The sequence below is a fragment of the Gekko japonicus genome, unplaced genomic scaffold (genome assembly GCF_001447785.1).
Source record: "Gekko japonicus isolate JY-2015 unplaced genomic scaffold, Gekko_japonicus_V1.1 scaffold330, whole genome shotgun sequence".
Lineage (NCBI taxonomy): Eukaryota > Metazoa > Chordata > Lepidosauria > Squamata > Gekkonidae > Gekko > Gekko japonicus.
Window position 1 is genome coordinate 648,721 of NW_015173132.1, and position 19,193 is coordinate 667,913.

General features: G+C 46.8%; 1 protein-coding gene across 1 annotated transcript in view; it reads right to left on the minus strand.

Annotated features, from left to right (window-relative positions):
* CNTNAP2 (contactin associated protein-like 2) overlaps nucleotides 1-19,193 on the minus strand; it is a 928,799-nt gene that overhangs the window by 319,141 nt on the left and 590,465 nt on the right. Inside the window, exon 11 of the mRNA XM_015422149.1 lies at nucleotides 15,037-15,193. Coding sequence (XP_015277635.1) covers nucleotides 15,037-15,193 — 157 coding nt within the window. The remainder of the gene's footprint in view (nucleotides 1-15,036; nucleotides 15,194-19,193) is intronic.

A 19,193-nucleotide genomic window follows, 5' to 3' on the forward strand; every position in this document is an offset into this window, starting at 1 on the left:
GATCTTCTGCCGGAGAGGGGGCTCTCAGCCAGTGTCTGGTGTGTGCGCGCGCACGCCGCATGCACGTCACCCAGAAGTGACGTGACGATGGCAGGCACGCTGGGGGCGGGGCCATGGCCATACGAGGGAAAACCATAGAGTTTTCCCTCGGATTGCCGTGGCCCCGCCCCCAGCGTGCCCGGTGTGGTCATGTCACTTCCGGGTGACGCTCACGTTGGGGTGGAGTTCCCCCGGGGGCCCGATCTGGCGGCGGCAGGGAACGGGCCTCTGGGGCGGGGGTTTCCCCGCCCCCCCAGGGGGACTTGGGAAGCCTACCAAGGGAAGGCATGGGGCTGTGGCCTAATATGCTAATGAGCTGCGCTGTCAGGGGTGTGGCCTAATATGCTAATGAATTTCTGTTGTTGGGTGTGGCCTATAATGCTAATGAGTTCCTGCTGGGCTTTTTCTACAAAAAAAAGCCCTGCCTAGCCCAATACACACATCAGCCCCAAGTGTTTACTGAACAAGCAGGAAGGAAGAGGAGGAGGAAGTGTGCTGGCCCCGCCCCCTGCCTCTACATGATTGTCTGATCATTTGCAGGAGGAACTGTGCATTGGAAGCAGCCTCATGAACTCTGGCTCCCCTGTTGTGGAACATCACTGGTTACGAAAAGGAAGAGACCGCATGACCACTTCCTCTGTGGGGTCACTTCTGCAGAGGATCAGGTCATCGCAGAGGCAGGGGGAGGAGCCAGCACACGCTCCCTCCTCTCCATCCTCATGCATTCACTGAACCGGTGTGGCTGTCTCGTGCACTGGGCTTGTGGTCTACCGTTCATGGAATGACTCTGGCACGCACCTCAAACAGCTCTTCATCGTCTCGTAGTTCAGCGAACATGTAAGTAGCACCAGCTGAGGTGCCCTGTCTCAAGAGGCCAAATTTGGGATAATGTTAAGAGCAGCGAGTTGTAAATTATTTAGTTTGTTTTTACTCTGGGGAAGGAGATTCGATTTTCTGTCATGGGCAGCAGGTCTGTCTCCGTAGTAATGGGACGAAGCACTACACATCCGAAAGCCTTACCAGCTGAAATTTTAAAAATAAAAAACCCCCAGCATCAACTAAATAATGCAAAGCTGAAATTGCACAGACTCAAGCATGTGCTACTAAAACGGGATTCCTGAAATTAGAAGGATGGAGGGAATCGTTCCTACTACAATCCATTACGAACTAAATATGAAAAGGCATAATTTTATGTCCCATTGCTTCGTTTCAAAAGGTTTGCATTGTGTAGCAATGCATCAAATTATTTCATAACAAAAATAACTTTACCTTTTAAGTTTCAATATGTCCCAGAGGACATCTTTGCAATGAAATATTCAGGGTGGTGGGAATGTTGGGAATTAGGCAGCAAATGAATGAGGACATCTAGAGCTGTACTCTTTTTTAAAAAAATGAAAGCTGAGAATTCAGAGAAGCCGCTTGACCTATCATTACAGGAGTATACTTTAGTGCCATTTTTAAAAAAGCAAAAGCAAGAAGGAAACCACTCATCTTCAGGGCAGGCGAAGAGGCTGTGATTTGAGGATGACAATAGTCCAATAACTGAAAAGTGGGTTGGATGTAGATGGGGGTGGGTGGGACAAAGAAAAAACTGACAAGAAACTTTATGCATGAGGGAAAAGGGGACTAAAAATCAGCTTCCAGAAAAAAGGACCGTGGTAAGAGTGGCGTCAAAAGAAATGGAACAATCCCAAGGGGGTGGGGACAAGCGGGGGTGGTGGTGGAGAGAAAACTGAAAGCACAAAAATGCATGCAGAAATCAGGGGCTAAACCGAAGCAGTAACGGACCACGACAAACAACAAACAAAAATGCGGAAAAGCCGGTATGAATGACAAACAGAATTCAAGGTACCGGCCTTGACCTTCAAAGTCGTGTGCGGTTGGAGACCAGCATGCCTGAAGGGCAGCCTACTCCCGCCTGACCACGACACTCATTTTTCGAGGCCCTGCTCCGAGTGCCCCGGCTTTCTGAGATTACGCTGGAGCAAGGCCATAGCCAGCAGGGGGCACTGAAGGGGGCATCCCCCTTTCAAATTTGCAATGCCTCCATCCCAACACCCCCACCCACCCCAATCTTCCCTTCACCTATCAATTTAAAGCCACACTGCGCCAGCCCGAACCTTCTTTCCTTCCATCAGTTGGCCAGGAGGGGGAGTGTTAAATAGTGGGTTTCATGGATGAGCAGGTTCGAGTCTAGTGATCAGCTCAACCTTATTTGTGATTTGAGCAAGACAAGACCACAGAGCCTCAGTTCTGTTAAACAGCATGCAATTGCCACACCCAAACACACCCCACTCCCAATGATAGGCTATTTACATAGCTCAAGTGGTTAAGACGCTGAACTGCAGGCTGTGGAAGGTCCGTAGTTCAGCAGTTCGAGACCCGGGTGCCACATGATGGAGTGAGCTCCCATCTCTAGTTCCAGCTCCTGCCAACCTAGCAGTTCGAAAGTAAGGCATTGCAAGTAGATAAATAGGTACTACTTTGGTGGGAAGGTAACAGTGTTCCGTGCACCTTGGTGTTTAGTCATGCCGGCCACATGACCACGGAAACGTCTTCGGACAGCGCTGGCTCTTCGGCTTTGAAATGGAGATGAGTACCGCAACCCTAGAGTCGGATTCGACTGGCTTTCAAGCAAGGGAACCTTTACCTTTACTACTAGACTGGTTACTTTCAGAATCCTGGTAGGCTATTGTTCTTGAGCTCCAAGCTCAGCCAGTCTCTGGGGTGATTCAATCAGGAATGATTCAATCCCAATACATAACAGGGAGGGAGCCTGGAGCACACGGCACTGCCTCCCTCCTTTCTCCCCCTCAAGTTCCTGGGCTTGTGGGGCTTGGTGGAGGCTCGGCATCTTGCTGCCCCAGAGGGGGTAGAAGGCTGGGGCGGAAGGGAGGGAGCGGAAGGCGGGGAAATCCTCACCTTGCCTGCCTAGCCTTCTTCTCTCTCGTGGAGGGGAAAGGGCAGCCCCCTCCCTACAGTCTGTTTACAATCAAATTATCTTTCTTGTAAAGTTATCTTTGTGGCTGAATGTTCAAAGTCTCCCGCAGGGATGACGTCTTTCCTGCGGGGGGTTAGAGAATTCCAAGGTTTTTGTTGTTTTAAATGCACATGAAGGCTGAAAGCTCTCAGAGACCATCTTTTGCAGGTGGGCGGAGACCGGAAATGCACTCGGTTTCCCTCACCTAAATGAGGGGAAACTGCGGATGTCCTCTGTCTGTCAGCCTGTGGAGAAGGCAAGTTGGCAAGCGTGGGTGAGCTTGGGTGGCAAGGAGGCAGTCAGCACCAGCCCGAAGCAATTAACTCCTTCCTTCTGCTCACCCCTTACCCCGGCAGCAGGACACAGGAGGAAGCAGGAGACATAAGGAAAGGCGTAGAGTTTTATGAAGAGGCCTCAAACAGAGAGTGCCTGTGAAAGAAGAGTGTATGCATGCACACACAGTAGGTCAGGAAGGCTGACGATGCACGCACAGCTTGTGGAAGCTTACGGCTGAGGTTGTCGTCTCTGAGGAAAGAGTAATTTTTCTCCTTGTGTTTTCATTCTTGTTAATTTGATTTAAATTAATTTAATTAGGGCCCCACAGTACCCCCCTCTCAGAAAAATTCCTGGCTATGGGGCTGCGCTGGAGGCAAGTCGGGAGAGGGCCTGCTGGCTCACGGCACGAAAGCTCTGGAACTCTCTTCTCAGAGAGACTTGTCTGTCCCCTTTTGTTGCCCTCTTCCACCAGCAAGTGAAGACTTCTTTGTTTCTTCTGGTATTCTCTCAATGATTCCCTCCTTCCCCTAACCAATGATTTAATTGCTGTTTTTATGTTTTGTATGTATTTTGTTTCTGTAATTATTTTAACAATATGTTGTCGAAGGCTTTCACAGCCGGAGTTCATTAGCTGCTGTAGATTTCCTGGGTTGTGTGTGGCTGTGGTCTTGGCATTGTAGGACCCGACGCTTCGCCGGTAGCTGTGACTGGCATCCTCAGAGGTATAACACAGAAAGATGGAGTACTCTCTCTACGGGGAGGAAGCATTTCAACAGATCTGGAGACTGGAAACACTTCTGAACAAGAAAGCACATCTATTTTAACAATGTTTGTTCCGGGGGAGTGTTTTTAATGTTTTTTAAAACGTAATTTTAGTATGTATGTTTTAAATTGTTAGCTGCCTTGGCGGCCCTTGTAAGGGCAGAAGGCGGCATGCAAATTTTGCAAACAAACAAAACAAACAAACAAACATGAAGCTTAGGCTTTCTTCTGTTCCCCGGGCTTACTCCATGCCTCTGAACACACACATACCACATGCCTGGGCAATGTGTCAACCCTTGGTATCTAGAATACATCACTGTGGGAAAACCTCAAGAAGATTAATACTGTCAGGAGCGTCGGTGAGAGAGAGCTGACAGAACTGCTAGACCTTGCAGAAACCACAGCTGGACCTTCTGAAGCAGCAGAGGAGGATAGTTGGTAGCTGCTGCCCGCATCAGCATTCCTTGCACCTGGCCCAGATGAGGGGGAGAAATCGCAAGATGAAAGCCCTCCTGATTTGCCTCCACATGGTGTCTCGTCTAAGGAAGTGGCTGCATCAAAACTTAGCAACCAGGCGGCGAGAGGCCAGGCTACAGGGAAGATGCTCGTTTAGCCCAGAGTTTAGCTCGCACGGCTGGCTAATTGGTAGCAGCATTTAGCTCCACACTCTAGGCAGAGCTCTTTGTGGAAGCAACGAGTCAACTTTGTGACGCCTCGCATCCACTCCAGCTCAGCTCAGCTACCTAGACTCTCGGACCCTCTGGCTTTGGACTCCGTTTCTGGTTAGTGATTTTGTACTTGGCTCTGTGTTCCTGGCTCCTGACCCCAGCTCAGCTTTGGACTTTGCACTGTCTTCCCGGCTCCCGACCTTGGCCTGTTTTTGGACTCCCTTGGACAAGCGCCCCAGCCAGTTACAAATACATTCTGCCACAAGAGTACTTATACCCAAAGCACCCTTCCTCCATTAAAGAAAGAAAAAAAAATCTAAAACGACCATAGGGTTCAATCTCACAGACGATTTTCTGCGATGGAAGTGGGAAGGATTTCCGCCAGGTCCGCTCTCCCATGGCAGACCCCTGATCCCCTGTACCTTGGGAGCAACAATTAGGGGGACCTCTGGGGGTGCCAGTCCCCTCCTGGGGACTGCTTGGGAAAGATCCAGCTTGGGAAACTCCTTGAGATTTGGGAATGGAGCCGGGGGGGGGGGCGGGGGGGAAAGCCCGGGGGGCCATGGCCCTAGTTCACCCTCCAGAACAGCCATTTTCTCAAGGGGAACTGATCTCTGTAATCTAGAGATGAGCTGTAATTTGGGGGATCCCCAGGCCCCACTTGGAGGCTGGCATCCCTGGGGACATTTGGTGCTGCAGCAGGAGGGGGAAGGCAAGGAAGTCACATTACATGGGTGGAAATCCCTCCTGCATGCCGAAATTACCAGGGTTCTGGCATAATTTTTTTTTAAATTAGGACCGACTAAAATGTCACAAAATATCACAAGCTCTTAAGTGGCCTGGAAATCTTATCACAGGCAGAAAGCTAAAGAAAGAAACAAAGGAGAAAAGAGAAGAACACAGAGCAGGAAGAGAAAGAAAAAGGGGCAGGAAGAGGGGGGGAAACAGTTGTTTGTAAGCATGTTGGGTGTTAGCCAAATTGCCTTATTTATTAATAAATGTGGGGAAATATGAGTCTTAAATGGCAATAGGCATTAAGTATGGGATCATGACCTGTGTATACTGGAGTTAGAATTCCCAAGAACTCAGGAATAGACACAGAGGCTAGATTATGAAAACAGTGATTTTTTTACTGAAGGATTCTTAAACATACAAGCATAAAATCAAGCATTCACACAGACAGGGGTCATTTCCTACAGGAGTGCAAAGGAGTGGAGCTCCGGCAGTAAAGAGCCCAGGGGGCAGGCACATGCAACAAGCCCCACCCCCTGCTCCCAGCAGCCCTTAGTCAGAGCAAGAAGCAGCCACGTAAGTTGCAGAGTCCCCCCCCCAGCCCAAAACAGTCCAGTGGCACCTTTAAGACCAAGTTTTATTCAGGCACAAGCTCTCCCTCCTCTGCGAGGACAGATCTGCACGTCCCCCCCCGCCCAATAGCTAGTAATCCAAAACAGTCCAGTGGAGCCTGAGCGGTGGGTGTTGCCTTCTGACACACTCCCGGTGATGTCAGGGTGTGTGGCATATGCAAATAAGTTATGCTAATGAGTTATGCTAATGAGCTCCTGCACCTCTTTTTCTACGAAATGACCCCTGCACACAGACAATACAGAACTAAGAAAGCAGAGGTGATAGCTAATATAGAGGGATCAGTTATGGGGTGATACTACCTGTCCAGATGTGCAGAAGTTCATGAAGAATGGATTATGGCCAAAACCCAAAGGGTTTAGGGGTGGACTGCCAGTTGGCATCAGGGCAGAAACACACGGTCTGAGGCCATGTGCTTGATGGATATAGACATTGGAAAACAATGCAGACCAATGGAAGGTCTTGGGGGCTGGTCTCAGGTGGGAACAATAGATTACCTGGGCCAATCAGTCGTCCAAGGAGGTGTGGTTGTCAGGAGGGGCATGGCCTGATGTGACCAATGAGCTTCCAGAGGGGCAGAGTCTGGTTATAATGAGATCAAGTCAGGTGCTGGATGGTTGACCTGGGGGGGGGGTTCATTGTGGAACAATAGTGTGGTCTGGCGTTTCCCTGGTGCCAGACAAAAGAAGTGATGTTTCTTAATGTGTGGCAGGATGAACCTGAATGGATGACCATTCACTAGACATGAAAAGTTAATGTTTACAGGCGTAAGAATGCAGATATCTTAGACAAACATATGGAGACAGGAATGAGAGGATTATTCCAAAGGTATTCCCTGACATATAGGTGAAACAGGAGAGGAGGATGGAAACATGCACACACTTCATTCATGCCAATAGCCGGACCAGAGGCCTTTTGTCCCTGCCTGCCTGTACGTTTGACAGACAAAAGACTAGCCATTTCGTCAGCAGAAGATGCCTGAGGCAAGGGCAGAGACTTGCCCATTCTAGTCCTTTTTTGGACTGAGCTGACAGAATAGACCGGGGGGGGGGGTTGCTTGCATGGGGGCAGTGCAGCCAACCTGGAGAATTCTCTTTGGCCGGAGTTTTCTCAGCAAAGATGTGGTTCTCCTAGCCGCACAGCAAAAGCCACTGTTTAAACCAAGCCTGGCTTCATAGGACACAGCTTGTGGAGGTTCAGAGGTCGTTTTGGGGTGTCTCCCTCTCGGGAAAGACCACCCCGGGGGGGGGGTTCAAGGCTGAGGAGGCTGGCAACAATTGCCACATGCCTTTCTTGTCATTTCTGAATGCATTTGAAACAGATCCTGGACTTTCAAAAGGCTTTTGATAAAGTACCTCACCAAAGATTCCTGAGTAAATTTAACAGTCATGGGGTACAAAGATGGGTTCTGTTATGGATTAAAAACTGGTTAAATGACAGGAAGCAAAGAGTAGGAATAAATGGACAGTTCTCACAGTGGAGGGAAGTAAGCAGCAGGGTCCCATGCGGATTGGATTGGGGCCAGTACTATTTAGTTTATTCATAAGTAATCTGGAGCTAGGGGTAAATAGTGTATTGGCCAGATTTGCAGAGGACACAGAATTATTCAGGATTATGAAAACCAAGACTGACTGTGAAGAGCTCTAAGAGGACCTCCATAAACTTGGGTGAGTGGGTGACAATGTCGCAAATGAAGTTCAATGTTGGTAAGTGTAAGGCTTCAAGTATACTGGGTCTGGACTTGCTGATGATGAAAGGGAAAAAGATCTTGGGGTCATAAAAACATAAGAGAAGCCAATGTTGGATCAGGCCAATGGCCCATCTAGTCCAACACTCTGTCACACAGTGGCCAAAAATACTAGGTGCCATCAGGAGGTCCACCAGTGGGGCCAGGACACTAGAAGCCCGCCCACTGTTGCCCCCCCAAGCACCAAGAATACAGAGCGTCCCTTGCCCCAGACTGAGAGTTCCTATCTATACCATGTGGCTAATAGCCACTGATGGACCTCTGCTCCATATCTATATATCTAATAGCCAAGTTGCCCCCTCCATGCGGATATCTAAATCCGCACATCAGGGGCACTTGGGGGGCAGGGAGATTTTCCTGCACACTTGGAGCAGTTTCCAGGTGTGCAGAAAAATCTAAAAAGTTGAAAAAAGTATACGGGGGATATTTAAATCCCCCTCCAAAGTAAAAGAGTGTTCCTTGCACATGTGCAGAGAATGCTCTGGCCATGGGGGGGGGAGACTCAGCGGGCCCGGCGGCTGGGAGCCACTCAGGTCACGCCACCAAAGCTGGGGGGGGGGAGATTACCGTTGGTGCGGGGGGGGGAGCGGGGGAGAAGGCTCATCTGTGGCTGCTTCCTCCTCCTCCACGTGGAGCTCCTTCCCCCCCACGAGTAACGCGGGTCCCCCCTTCTTGTGTTTATCTAATTCCCTCTTGAAGCTGTCCATGCTTGTAGCAGTCACCACCTCCTGTGGCAGTGAATTCCATGTGTTAATCACTCTTTGGGTGAAGAAGTACTTCCTTTTATCCGTTCTAACCCAACAGCTCAGCAATGTCATAGTGAATCGCTAAGTGAAAATGTCAACCCAGTGTGCTGCAGTGGTAAAAAAAGGCAAATTCTATGTTAGGGATTATTAGAAAAGGGATTGAGAATAAAACAGCCAATATTGTAATGCCCCTGTACAGATCTATGGTGCAACCTCATCTGAAACACTGTGTACAGTTCTGGTCATCGTACCTAAAAAAAAGGACGTGGCAGAACTGGAAAAAGTACAGAAGAGGGCGACCAAGATGATTGGGGGTCGGGGCACCTTCCCTATGAGGAAAGGCTGAAGAGTTTAGAAAAGAGACTAAGGGGGGGAACATGACAGAGGTTTATAAAATTATGCACGGGATGGAGAGAGTTGACAAAGAGAACTTTTTCTCCCTCTCCCAAAATACTAGAACTCAAGGGCATCCAATAAAGCTGATGGGCAGTAGGTTCACGACAGACAAAAGGAAATACCACTTTACACAGAGAGTGATTAAAATGTGGAATTTACTGCCAGAGGATGTAGTGAGGGCCACAGGAACGAACAGCTTTAAAAGGGGATTAGATAGATGCATGGAGGATAAGTCTATTGACGGCTACTAGCCATGGTGGCTTAGGGGAACCTCCACATTCAGAGGCATTAATCCTTTGAATGCCGGAGCCAGGAGGCAACGTCAGGGGAAGGCCTCGGCCTCTATGCCCTGTTCTTGGCTGTCCAGAGGAACAGGATGACCACTCTGTGAGACAGGATGATGGACTAGAAGGACCACTGGTCTGATCCAGCCGGGCTCTTCTTCTGTTCTTATCCAGCCTCTCTTCAAAAACAGGGGAACTGGTTTGCAACTCGCAAGACAACTTTGACCGCATCCTACATTCAAGCCAAATAGTCATTTCTCAGCATATTTATTAAAGAATCCCCCCAAATGGAATGCTCTAGCACATTTCTTTTCATACTTTCTTCAAAGAATAATATGTTTTGTCCATGGAGGCAAACAGGAAAGCTTTGAGATGCATGAGTGATTTTAACCCTGAATACAGCGTGAACAAAAGATTTAGTTCTCTCCTCCCCAACGCTGCTACGACTCTGATCCAACTAAGGGTCTTCTGTGGTTCCTTTGAAATAAAAACATACCAGGCAAGGCAGTGACAGACCTCCTACATCAGCGGTGTCCTAAAGGGGGGATACTTAAATTTCCTGTAGGAACAGTGTTTTAATATTTGCTTAGAAGACAAAGCTTTATTATTTATTTTATTTTATTTGTTCAGCTTTGGATTCAGAAAAACTTCAACAGTTTCATCTGAATAACTCATTAAAATACTCCCTGATGGCAGCTGGCCCATTTCTAATTACAGTGTCTGTTGCGACAATGTCAGGGCAGGCACATTTCTCTCCGGGAAACCAGAAACAGCTGGTGCTGGCACCAGTTGGTGTAGGCAGTGCCCTAAGGCAAATGAGGTGGATGGAGCAGATTGATCAAGTTGAAGAAGAAGAAGAGAGAAAAAGAGATTGGATTTATACCCCGCCCTTCACTACCCAAAGGAGTCTCAGAGCGGCTTACAAACTCCTTTCCCTTCCCCTCCCCACAACAGACACCCTGTGAGGTAGGTGGGGCTACTGAGAGAGCTCTTGACAGAAACTGCTGTTTTCCAAGAACAGCTCTTATAAGAACTACGGCTTGCCCAAGGTCGTCCAACCAAGTGCACGTGGAGGAGTGGGGAATCAAACCCGGTTCTCCCAGATTAGAGTCCGCGCACTTAACCACTACACCAGACTGGCTCTGTTGAGCAGGGAAGGCTGGTGTCATTTGGACTTCTCCTGCCTCCGCCAAAAGCCTGGTGGAACAGCTCCATTTTGCAGGCACTGCAGAATTGTAATAAATCCCACGGGGCCCTGGTCTCAACTGGGAGCTAATTCCACCAGGTGGGGGCCAGGGCTGAAAAGGCCCCGGCCCTGGTCGAGGCAAGGCGGATGTTCTTTGTAGCAATCTGCAGCAGAGTTGTACCCTTCTAAGCCCACTGAGGTCAATAGGCTTTGAAGGGCGTAACGATGCTAAGGATGGCCCTGTCCATCACCGCATGTCATGATGTAAGCAAATGAACTGAAGGTGGATCCAGGTGAAATGGAATCGTTGACCGTGAGCTGCCAGGTTCCGCAACAATTAGATGATCAGATTGTTTTGGATGGCACCACACTCCCACGACAGGAATGCGTTTGCAGCTTGGCAGTAAGAATTTCTTTAGTAATTTAGTAAGAATTTCAGTAAGATTGCTGGGGAAAAGATCAACAACCTCAGATATGCAGACGATACCACTCTAATGGCCGAAAGTGAAGAGGACCTTAAGAGCCTCTTGCTCAGGGTAAAAGAGGAGAGCGCAAAAGTGGGCTTGAAGCTCAACATCAAAAAAACTAAGATCATGGCACCCGGCCCCATCACTCCTTGGCAAATAGACGGGGAAGTCGTGGAAGTAGTGACAGACGTCACGTTCCTGGGATCCCAGATCACCGCAGACTGTGACAGCAGCCATGAAATTAAAAGATGCCTGCTCCTTGGGAGGCAAGCGATGGCGAACCTAAACAGCATGATAAAAAGTAGGAACATCACCCTGCCAACAAAAGTCCACATGGTCAAAGCAATGGTATTCCCAGTAGTCATGTATGGCTGCGAGAGTTGGACTATAAGGAAGGCCGAGCGACGAAGAATAGATTCTTTTTGAACTATGGTGCTGGAGAAGACTCTTCAGAGTCCCTTGGACTGCCAGGAGATCAAATCAGTCAATCCTAAAAGAAATCAACCCTGACTGTTCCCTGGAAGGCCAGATAATGAAACTGAAGCTCAAATACTTTGGTCACCAAATGAGAAGGGAGCACTCACTGGAGAAGCCCCTGATGCTGGGACAGATTGAAGGTCAAAGAAGACGGGGACGGCAAAGGATGAGATGGTTAGACAGTGTCATAGATGCAACGGACATGAAATTGAGCAAACGTCAGAGGACGGCGGAAGACAGGAAGGCCTGGCGTGATCTGGTCCATGGGGTCGCGAAGAGTCGGACTCGACTGTGCGACTGAACAACAAAGTAAGAATTTCTGGAACTGGCTTTGCTACCCGATGAACAGGTTTAATCCAGGAGTGTTCCTCTGCAACAACGCTTGCTGCACCAGTTGCAGCCTTTCCTAGATAACAAGGATCTGGCTACCATGGGACATGCCTCGCTAACCTCAGACCTGACTATTGCAATGTGCTGTATTTGCAGCTGGCCATTCAGAGTATTTGGAAACTTCAGCTGGTCCAAAAGACAAAGTATTCATAAGACTATGCATGTCAGCGAATGGTGTGGTTTTTTCCTTAATTTTTTGCACTGTTTACCAGTTTGTTTCCAGGCCGAGTTCAAAGGTAGAGCCAATGCAGTCTCATGGCTGGACTGGAATCTGGAAAACCCAGTTTTGAATCCTCACTCTACCATGGAATATCTCTGAGTGATCATTGTTCGAACATTTGGTAAAAATACTTAGGGTGTGTTCAGTTGGGCTGCTAATCCCACCATTGGCCTGGCTCTAATTTGATCCCGTTCTTTTTTATCCAGTGTTGCATGACCAGACAGCTCCCCCCGTGAATTGCCTCCACTGTGGATTGTCTAGACAGCACCCCCCTGAAGAAGCTGCACGGTCGTTTTTTTTAAAATCCATTGTGCATGCGCATATGCGCTTCACTGTGAGCTTGGTTTTCCACGTGAATCGCATGGTTAAAGCACCGCCTGAGGGACATGTAGTTGAAATCCCTACACCTCCACATCTCTCCCCATGGAGCGCCCAACAAGACAGTTCAAGCATACCCAACTTCTTCTTTCAGTTTCTGTTCTGATGCAGACGACCAGGGCTGGATGAAATGAGTCCCAACCATCCCCCCTGCCCTGGAGATCTGGGTCAGTGGAGGGACTACTTTGTTTAGGGAAAGACCTACGTTGTCCTCAGGGAAAGATCTACGTTGTCCTCCCTCAAAGTCCAATTTCAATAACGAGGTTCATTAATTTAACGGGCCATTGATTAACATGAAATTGTCCTGAACGCTAGAGTGGAGCTCTGCGGCTATTGTGCGTTTATGCGCCTATTGCTTGGAGATTTTTTTTAAATGGCGGCCGTTCGGGATGGGCTGGAGACCATCCCAACGGGCTGATTGCGTGCTGGAATGATAAGACGGAGGAAAGTTTGTCATTGGCCCGTCAGCAAGCAAAAGTACCGGACTTTCAGTGGTATCTTTTAAGTACGGCTCCCTAGTGGGGCAAAACAAGCTGATCATGGAAGCCTTTCCCAGATGTCGTTGTCTGATCATTCCCTTTAAATCCGCCAGGCATTTGTGCCTGGGTCAAATGTAAAGACCCATCTGAACACGACCTTAGATATTCAGAGTTTGCAATGGATCTTTGTTCACTGGAGAGGAGGCATTTTCTTTCTATGTAAAAACCTTTATCTCTAAAGGGAAGGGTACACAGGAAAATCTACAAAACAACAAACACTAAGACCACATCCTTACTGTTACAAGTACAATAACAGACTGACCACACGGTTGGTAATGGAGATTCTTCTTTCTTCTTGATTCTAGAAGGAAACCACCTGAATACATTTAACCAATGGTTGTTAGTAAGTAGGCTCCAGTTTCCCTGGGCTTTCTTCCCATTGGCATTGTGCCAGGTTCCCTTTCAGGTCAGTCTAAACAATAGCACGCAAGGTAAACACATTAACCCTAAAATGACTGAATTTAGACCTTGCAACACACATATTTCCAACAATCTTGAACCCAGAGGCAGACTGGCCATTTAACACACAGGGAAATTTGCCGGTGGGCCACTGCCCCAGAGGGCAATCCCTAACACGGCAATCCCTAACAGAGTGACACCATTCTGTATCCATTGACTCCATTGGACTTCGAAGGCTGTAACTCTGTTTAGGATCGCCCTGCTAATGACTTGTTTTATTCCAGATGCATGGGGCACTTTTTGTAGTTCAGCAGTCCCTAATAAGGCCATGAATTAATGTCTTAATTCTGTCAGCCTGCCACTATCGATCCAGAACATCAGCAGGCAGATTACGACGATGAAAAATGCTAATAAAAATATGAAATATGTCTCGTTATCGAGCCTTTCAGAGCTATAATAGTGTATTTGTATGATCACCGGAGATGAACACGATGACGCATTCAGCGATGGATCTTTTGTGTACAAAACTGTGTTTCTTCCGGACCAGCCATTAAAGGGCCAATATAAAAATTAAAAACACTTGCACATACAAAATGAGGAATCAAGAAGCAGTGGTTGGAACATTCAGACACACACACACACACACACACACACACACAGACAAAGCCAGTGAAGTGTACCCTCTTGGGTATATAAAAAGATTAGGAACTAGCTGCCTGTCCCCAGTACATAGCAGTTAGAGGTATACTGCTTTTGAACATGAAGGTTCTATTTACCTATACTGGTTAGTAACAGTTGATAATAAACCCTTTATAAACTTGTCAAGAAAGCCTTCTGAGTTAGCAGCCATGACCACATCCAGTGGAGAAACAAATCCCACGGGTGCATTATGCACTGCACATTTTCTTTTCCCTATCTAGAACCAACCAAGCATATACAGTGACCCTGTGTTTTAGTTTTATGAGAGAGACTGATGGTTAATACTACATTGTTATTATGAACAAGATTTTTTTAAAAAACAATTTTTATTGAAGGAATATTACATCGCGTTCGAAATCATATGATTAAAATTAATACATATCCCTTTTTCCTCCCCCCCCCTTCATTGGGCTTCCCGCAGTGCTCCCACCCCCTCCCTTTGATCATTTCATCTTAATCTTTTTGTCTATAACAAAAACAACCATAACACATATTTATATACCGGTAACCTATAGTTCAAAATATGAATTTTTAACTTTTCTATATCTCGGAGTTTATATACTCTATTCTTAATAATTCTCTAAAGAAAACAAATTATTCTTCACGTCCCATTCCTTCTCTAAATATTCTTTAAAATCTAACCAATCTGCAAATAATTCTTCTGGATTTTTACTGTATTATGAACAAGATTTTTACCCTGCCTTTCTGCCCCCATAGAGCCACCAAATTTAACAACTTTTAAACAAATAGAAACCTTAAAAGCCATTAAAACCAACACACTAGGGCTGCGGTCACACTCACTAAATAATCCACTTTCAGCCCACTTTCCAACTGGATTTTACTGTGTGAACTGGCAAAATCCAATTGGAACATGCGCTGAACATGGACCGAAACTGGCTCATTTGGTGTGTGTGACCGCAGCCAAGACATCATTAAAACAAGTAAAAACCAGAACATAAAATAAGTATAAAAGATTAAAAAACAATAGGTGCACAAGACAAGCTTGACAACACACACTTACCACTGTTTGTGATCAGCGTCACAGTTGCAGTAGTATCTGGAATCGGTACAGTTCCGTTCAATGCCGCAGGCACATTTTTGAATGCCTGGCCCGGAGCCGCCCCAGTAGTAGTGCTTTTCATTGGATTTCCCAATCCACCAGGTGTATGGATTGCCCTCTGTAAAGAAAAGGGAACGCGGAATGAGTTATGCTGGAAACAGCAGAGGCCCCAGTACTATCGTTGGATGATTCTGAGGCATCGCATTATATCTTAGCAGCCATTAGGTGTATCTAGAAAGAAAAAAGGCATCGATGAAACATGAATATAATTAAATAGGATAGAGTTGTAAATAGCTATTGCATGCTTTGTACACGTATTTCCTCGGAATCTGATATATTATTATTAATCGCTTTGGCTGGTGACATATTTCAATTCCCTAAGCATCGGAGCACTATTTTTAAAAAAGAACCAACACTGTGCTAAGATTGAGAGCAGGGGACAGTGCTCTTGGATACCAGCATCAGATTACGTGGCATTTTTACGACTCTGTTAGTGTCTAATTGTTGGAATTGCAAGTTGCTTACCCTTCAGTCATCACAGAGTTAAATGTTGTTTGTTAGGAAACAGGATGTTACGTTACATAATGTATTCAACGGCGGGAAAGTTTGTGGGAGTTGTTTACCCTAATGAAGTGACCTGTAACCTTTGTATTGGTCAACTAACAACTTGTTTGTGGAAATGCTTTGATCTAGCATTCATGTATTCACAAGGTTTATGGCCCTTTGTGTGAACCAAAGAGGAAGTTTTCTTCTAGAAGCCAAGACAGATAGAAAGATGTAGCTGTTAGCATATATCACTGAGAGTAACTGCAAGCATGTAACCTTTTTATTTTATTTCTTTTATCCAAAGTACCCTACCCATGTTTTATTTTGTTTTGTAGTAAAGATATTTTTCTTTTACTAAGCGTGGCTCTTGTGTTTGCAATACAACCATCGACCCTGAATCAAAGAATCGCAACAACACTAATGCAAGCACAGTTTTACAGAACAACATAGTCATGCCTTTAGCTGTTGTAGATTTTCCGGGTTGTCTGGCCGCGGTCTTGGCATCGTAGGACTTTCTGTGTTATACCTCTGAGGATGCCAGTCACAGCTACTGGCGAAACGTCAGGTCCTACAATGCCAAGACTACAGCCATACAACCCGGAAAATCTACAACAGCTAATGAACTCCAGCCGTGAAAGCCTTCGACAACATATAGTCATGCCTGTTTCTATGAGTGGTCTACTCTCACAAGTCATGTAATGCTGCAGGAGAGGGATCATGCAAGATTGCAGATCCTGTTTTCTGCTTAAGGGGAAAAAACCATTGCTATGCTTTTCATAGAGGATCGATAATCCATCTTCTGAAAGTTATTATAGGCTGCGGTCACACGGAGCATTAGGCACGCTAGAGGGACGGAAGATAGGCGGATTTTCCGGGCGCGATCTCACCACCACATCTGGGAAGCATCGAGCTCCTGTGGCGAACCCGAGGCTTCCCGCGGAAGATGTGCGGTAAAAAAACTAGTACCTCGGAGATACTAGTTTCCTGAAACCACGGGGCAAGGGCGGGCGTCTGATCGCGTTTCTGGTGGTAGTTCCGGCGCCCGCCCATGTCCCCTCGCAAAAAGGTTTCCCCCCCCCAAAGTCTCCATGGATGCGCACAAGCACCCAAGGGAGCATGCACACATTTGAGCTCTTTAGAAAGCACCAACTTTGTTTGCCCCACGCCCCGCTTCTTTGCCGCGCCGCAGAACTGTGGAGTGATCGGCACCTTCCCCCTACCACGGGACCTCCACGGTAGGTCTGCTCGCACAACCGCACGTTTTTTAGCCCTGGGGCAAACAGCCACGCTCCCCCCCCCCGCATTTTCCTGCCCGTGTGCCCGCAGCCATAATCTAGGAATTGGCACCCTGTTGAGAGAAGGGGAACAGATCAGAAATCTATAGATGTATTTAAATTAATGTGTTGAGGTATGTGACTGCACTGAGCCCTTTCAATTTGCTCTTGGTGGTACAGGTAATCAAGAGGACTTTCTTAAACCATTATAGCACTAGGATGCCTCTTAGGGAGCCAGGTTGTAGGGTAAAATATGGTTTCTATTATATGCAGGCCAATACCAGCAGAATGGAGATGCTGGTCATCTCTGATTACGTTATGATGGGATATAGTGGGCCTGTAGGTTTGCAGGGCCCAAGGTTTTAAGATTAATACTGTGCAATGGGTTGAAGATCCAAATTCCCCACTGTGCCCAATGCTGGTAGGGTTATACCTATTACTGTTCATCAGGAATGTCCATTTTCAGCCAGAATTCAGCACTAAATCACCAGTTCTACCTCAAGTAAACATTTGGTTAGATACCAGGTAGCAGCAGGCACTGGTGTGTCACTTCTTGACCTTACTCAAGAGCATCACTTCCCTAGTGTTTTTTTAATTGTGTGTGTGTGTGTGTGTGTGTGTGTGTGTGGAGTGGGGTAGGAATGTTCCGGGTCACTTTGAGGACGACTAAGAGTTCAGGGATTTCTGTCTGACTACCCATTTACAGCACCAGGTGACTTGCACAAATTTAGCATGCTGCACTGATGCACACTTGGGTCTCTTCTCCTGCATTAAAATCATCAAGGTGTATACGAAGGCTAAATGGTAAAGGTAAAGGTTTCCTTTGCTCGAAATCAGAACCTATAAAGGTTAGTCAAGAATAGAAGAGGGCCAACTCTTAAAATCTAATTATGAAACCTAAAAAATATACACGCATTTATTAAACACAAATTAAAATAACGAATAAGGGCCCATTCATACCTCTTATACAAATATAAAAACATACAAAGGCTGATGAAATAGACCTAACGCGTTTCGGCCTTTACTGGCCTTCCTCAGAGGTCTAATACAAATAGAACATGTTGGCTGATATGTAATGGCTGATATGTAAAAATATATACAATCTTATATATACAGAATATGAAATAGAGACCAGAAACCAATTGTTCCAAAGTTTAACCACTGGACAAAGAAGACAAATACAAAAATACAAATGAAATCTCCAGTGCAATCACATGTCCAGTAGTACTTCTCTCTGGTCAACTTATATATTCTCCTGAGCTTGTACAGCAAATGTTCCCAATGAAATGTTTCTTAAGTTAAAAGCAGTGTTGATCAAAAAAGTGTTGGACCTATATAGTAAATTCAGGATTATAGGTTCTGAATTCTAGGTTTTAGGTTCAGTCTCCCCCCCCCTTTTTTTGTCCTTTCCGTTGCTCGAAAGCCAGTCGAATCCAACTCTAGGGGATGGTGCTCATCTCCGTTTCCAAGCCAAAGAGCCAGGGCTGTCCGAGGACTTCTCCATGGTCATGTGGCTGGCATGACTAAATGCTGAGGCGCACAGAACCCTGTTACCTTCCCACCGAAGTGGTACCTATTTATCTACTTACAATTTCTTGCTTTCGAGCTAGCTGGCAGGAGCTGGGGCTAAAGATGGGCGCTCACTCCGCCATGTGGCACTAGGGTCTCAAACTGCTGAAGGCTACCTACCTAACAACTCTATCTTTCCATATGGGCAGGTAGACATCTATCAACAGACTATATTTATAGCCCAGTGCACGTTACAGCAAAACTCATGTACATCCTGGATGTTTGTGTGTACATCTGTTTGTAAGAAAGAGCAGAAATGTTTGCTATACAAATGAAACCGGTGACCACTACCTGGATAAAGGTGTAGTTTTAATCACACGCTCAGCTGTACACGTGTTGAATGTAATTCCTCAGCAGATGTATAAAGACGGATGGATTGTACATGCATTCGTTTGGGGAGGGGCTCTGGCTCAGTGGAAGAGCCTCTGCTTTGCATGCAGAAGGACCCAAGTTCAATCTCTGGCATCTCCAGTTAAAAGGACCAGGCAGGAGGTGAAAGACCGCCGTCTGACACTCTGGAGAGAGCCAGTTTGGTGTAGTGGTTAAGTGCGCGGACTCTAATCTGGGAGAACCGGGTTTGATTCCCCACTCCTCCACTTGCACCTGGCCGGATGACCTTGAGCAAGCCATATTTCTGATTAGAGCTGTTCTTGAAAAAAGAGCCATTTCTGTCAGAGCTCTCTCAGCCCCACCCACCTCACAGGGTGTCTGTTGTGGGGAGGGGAAGGG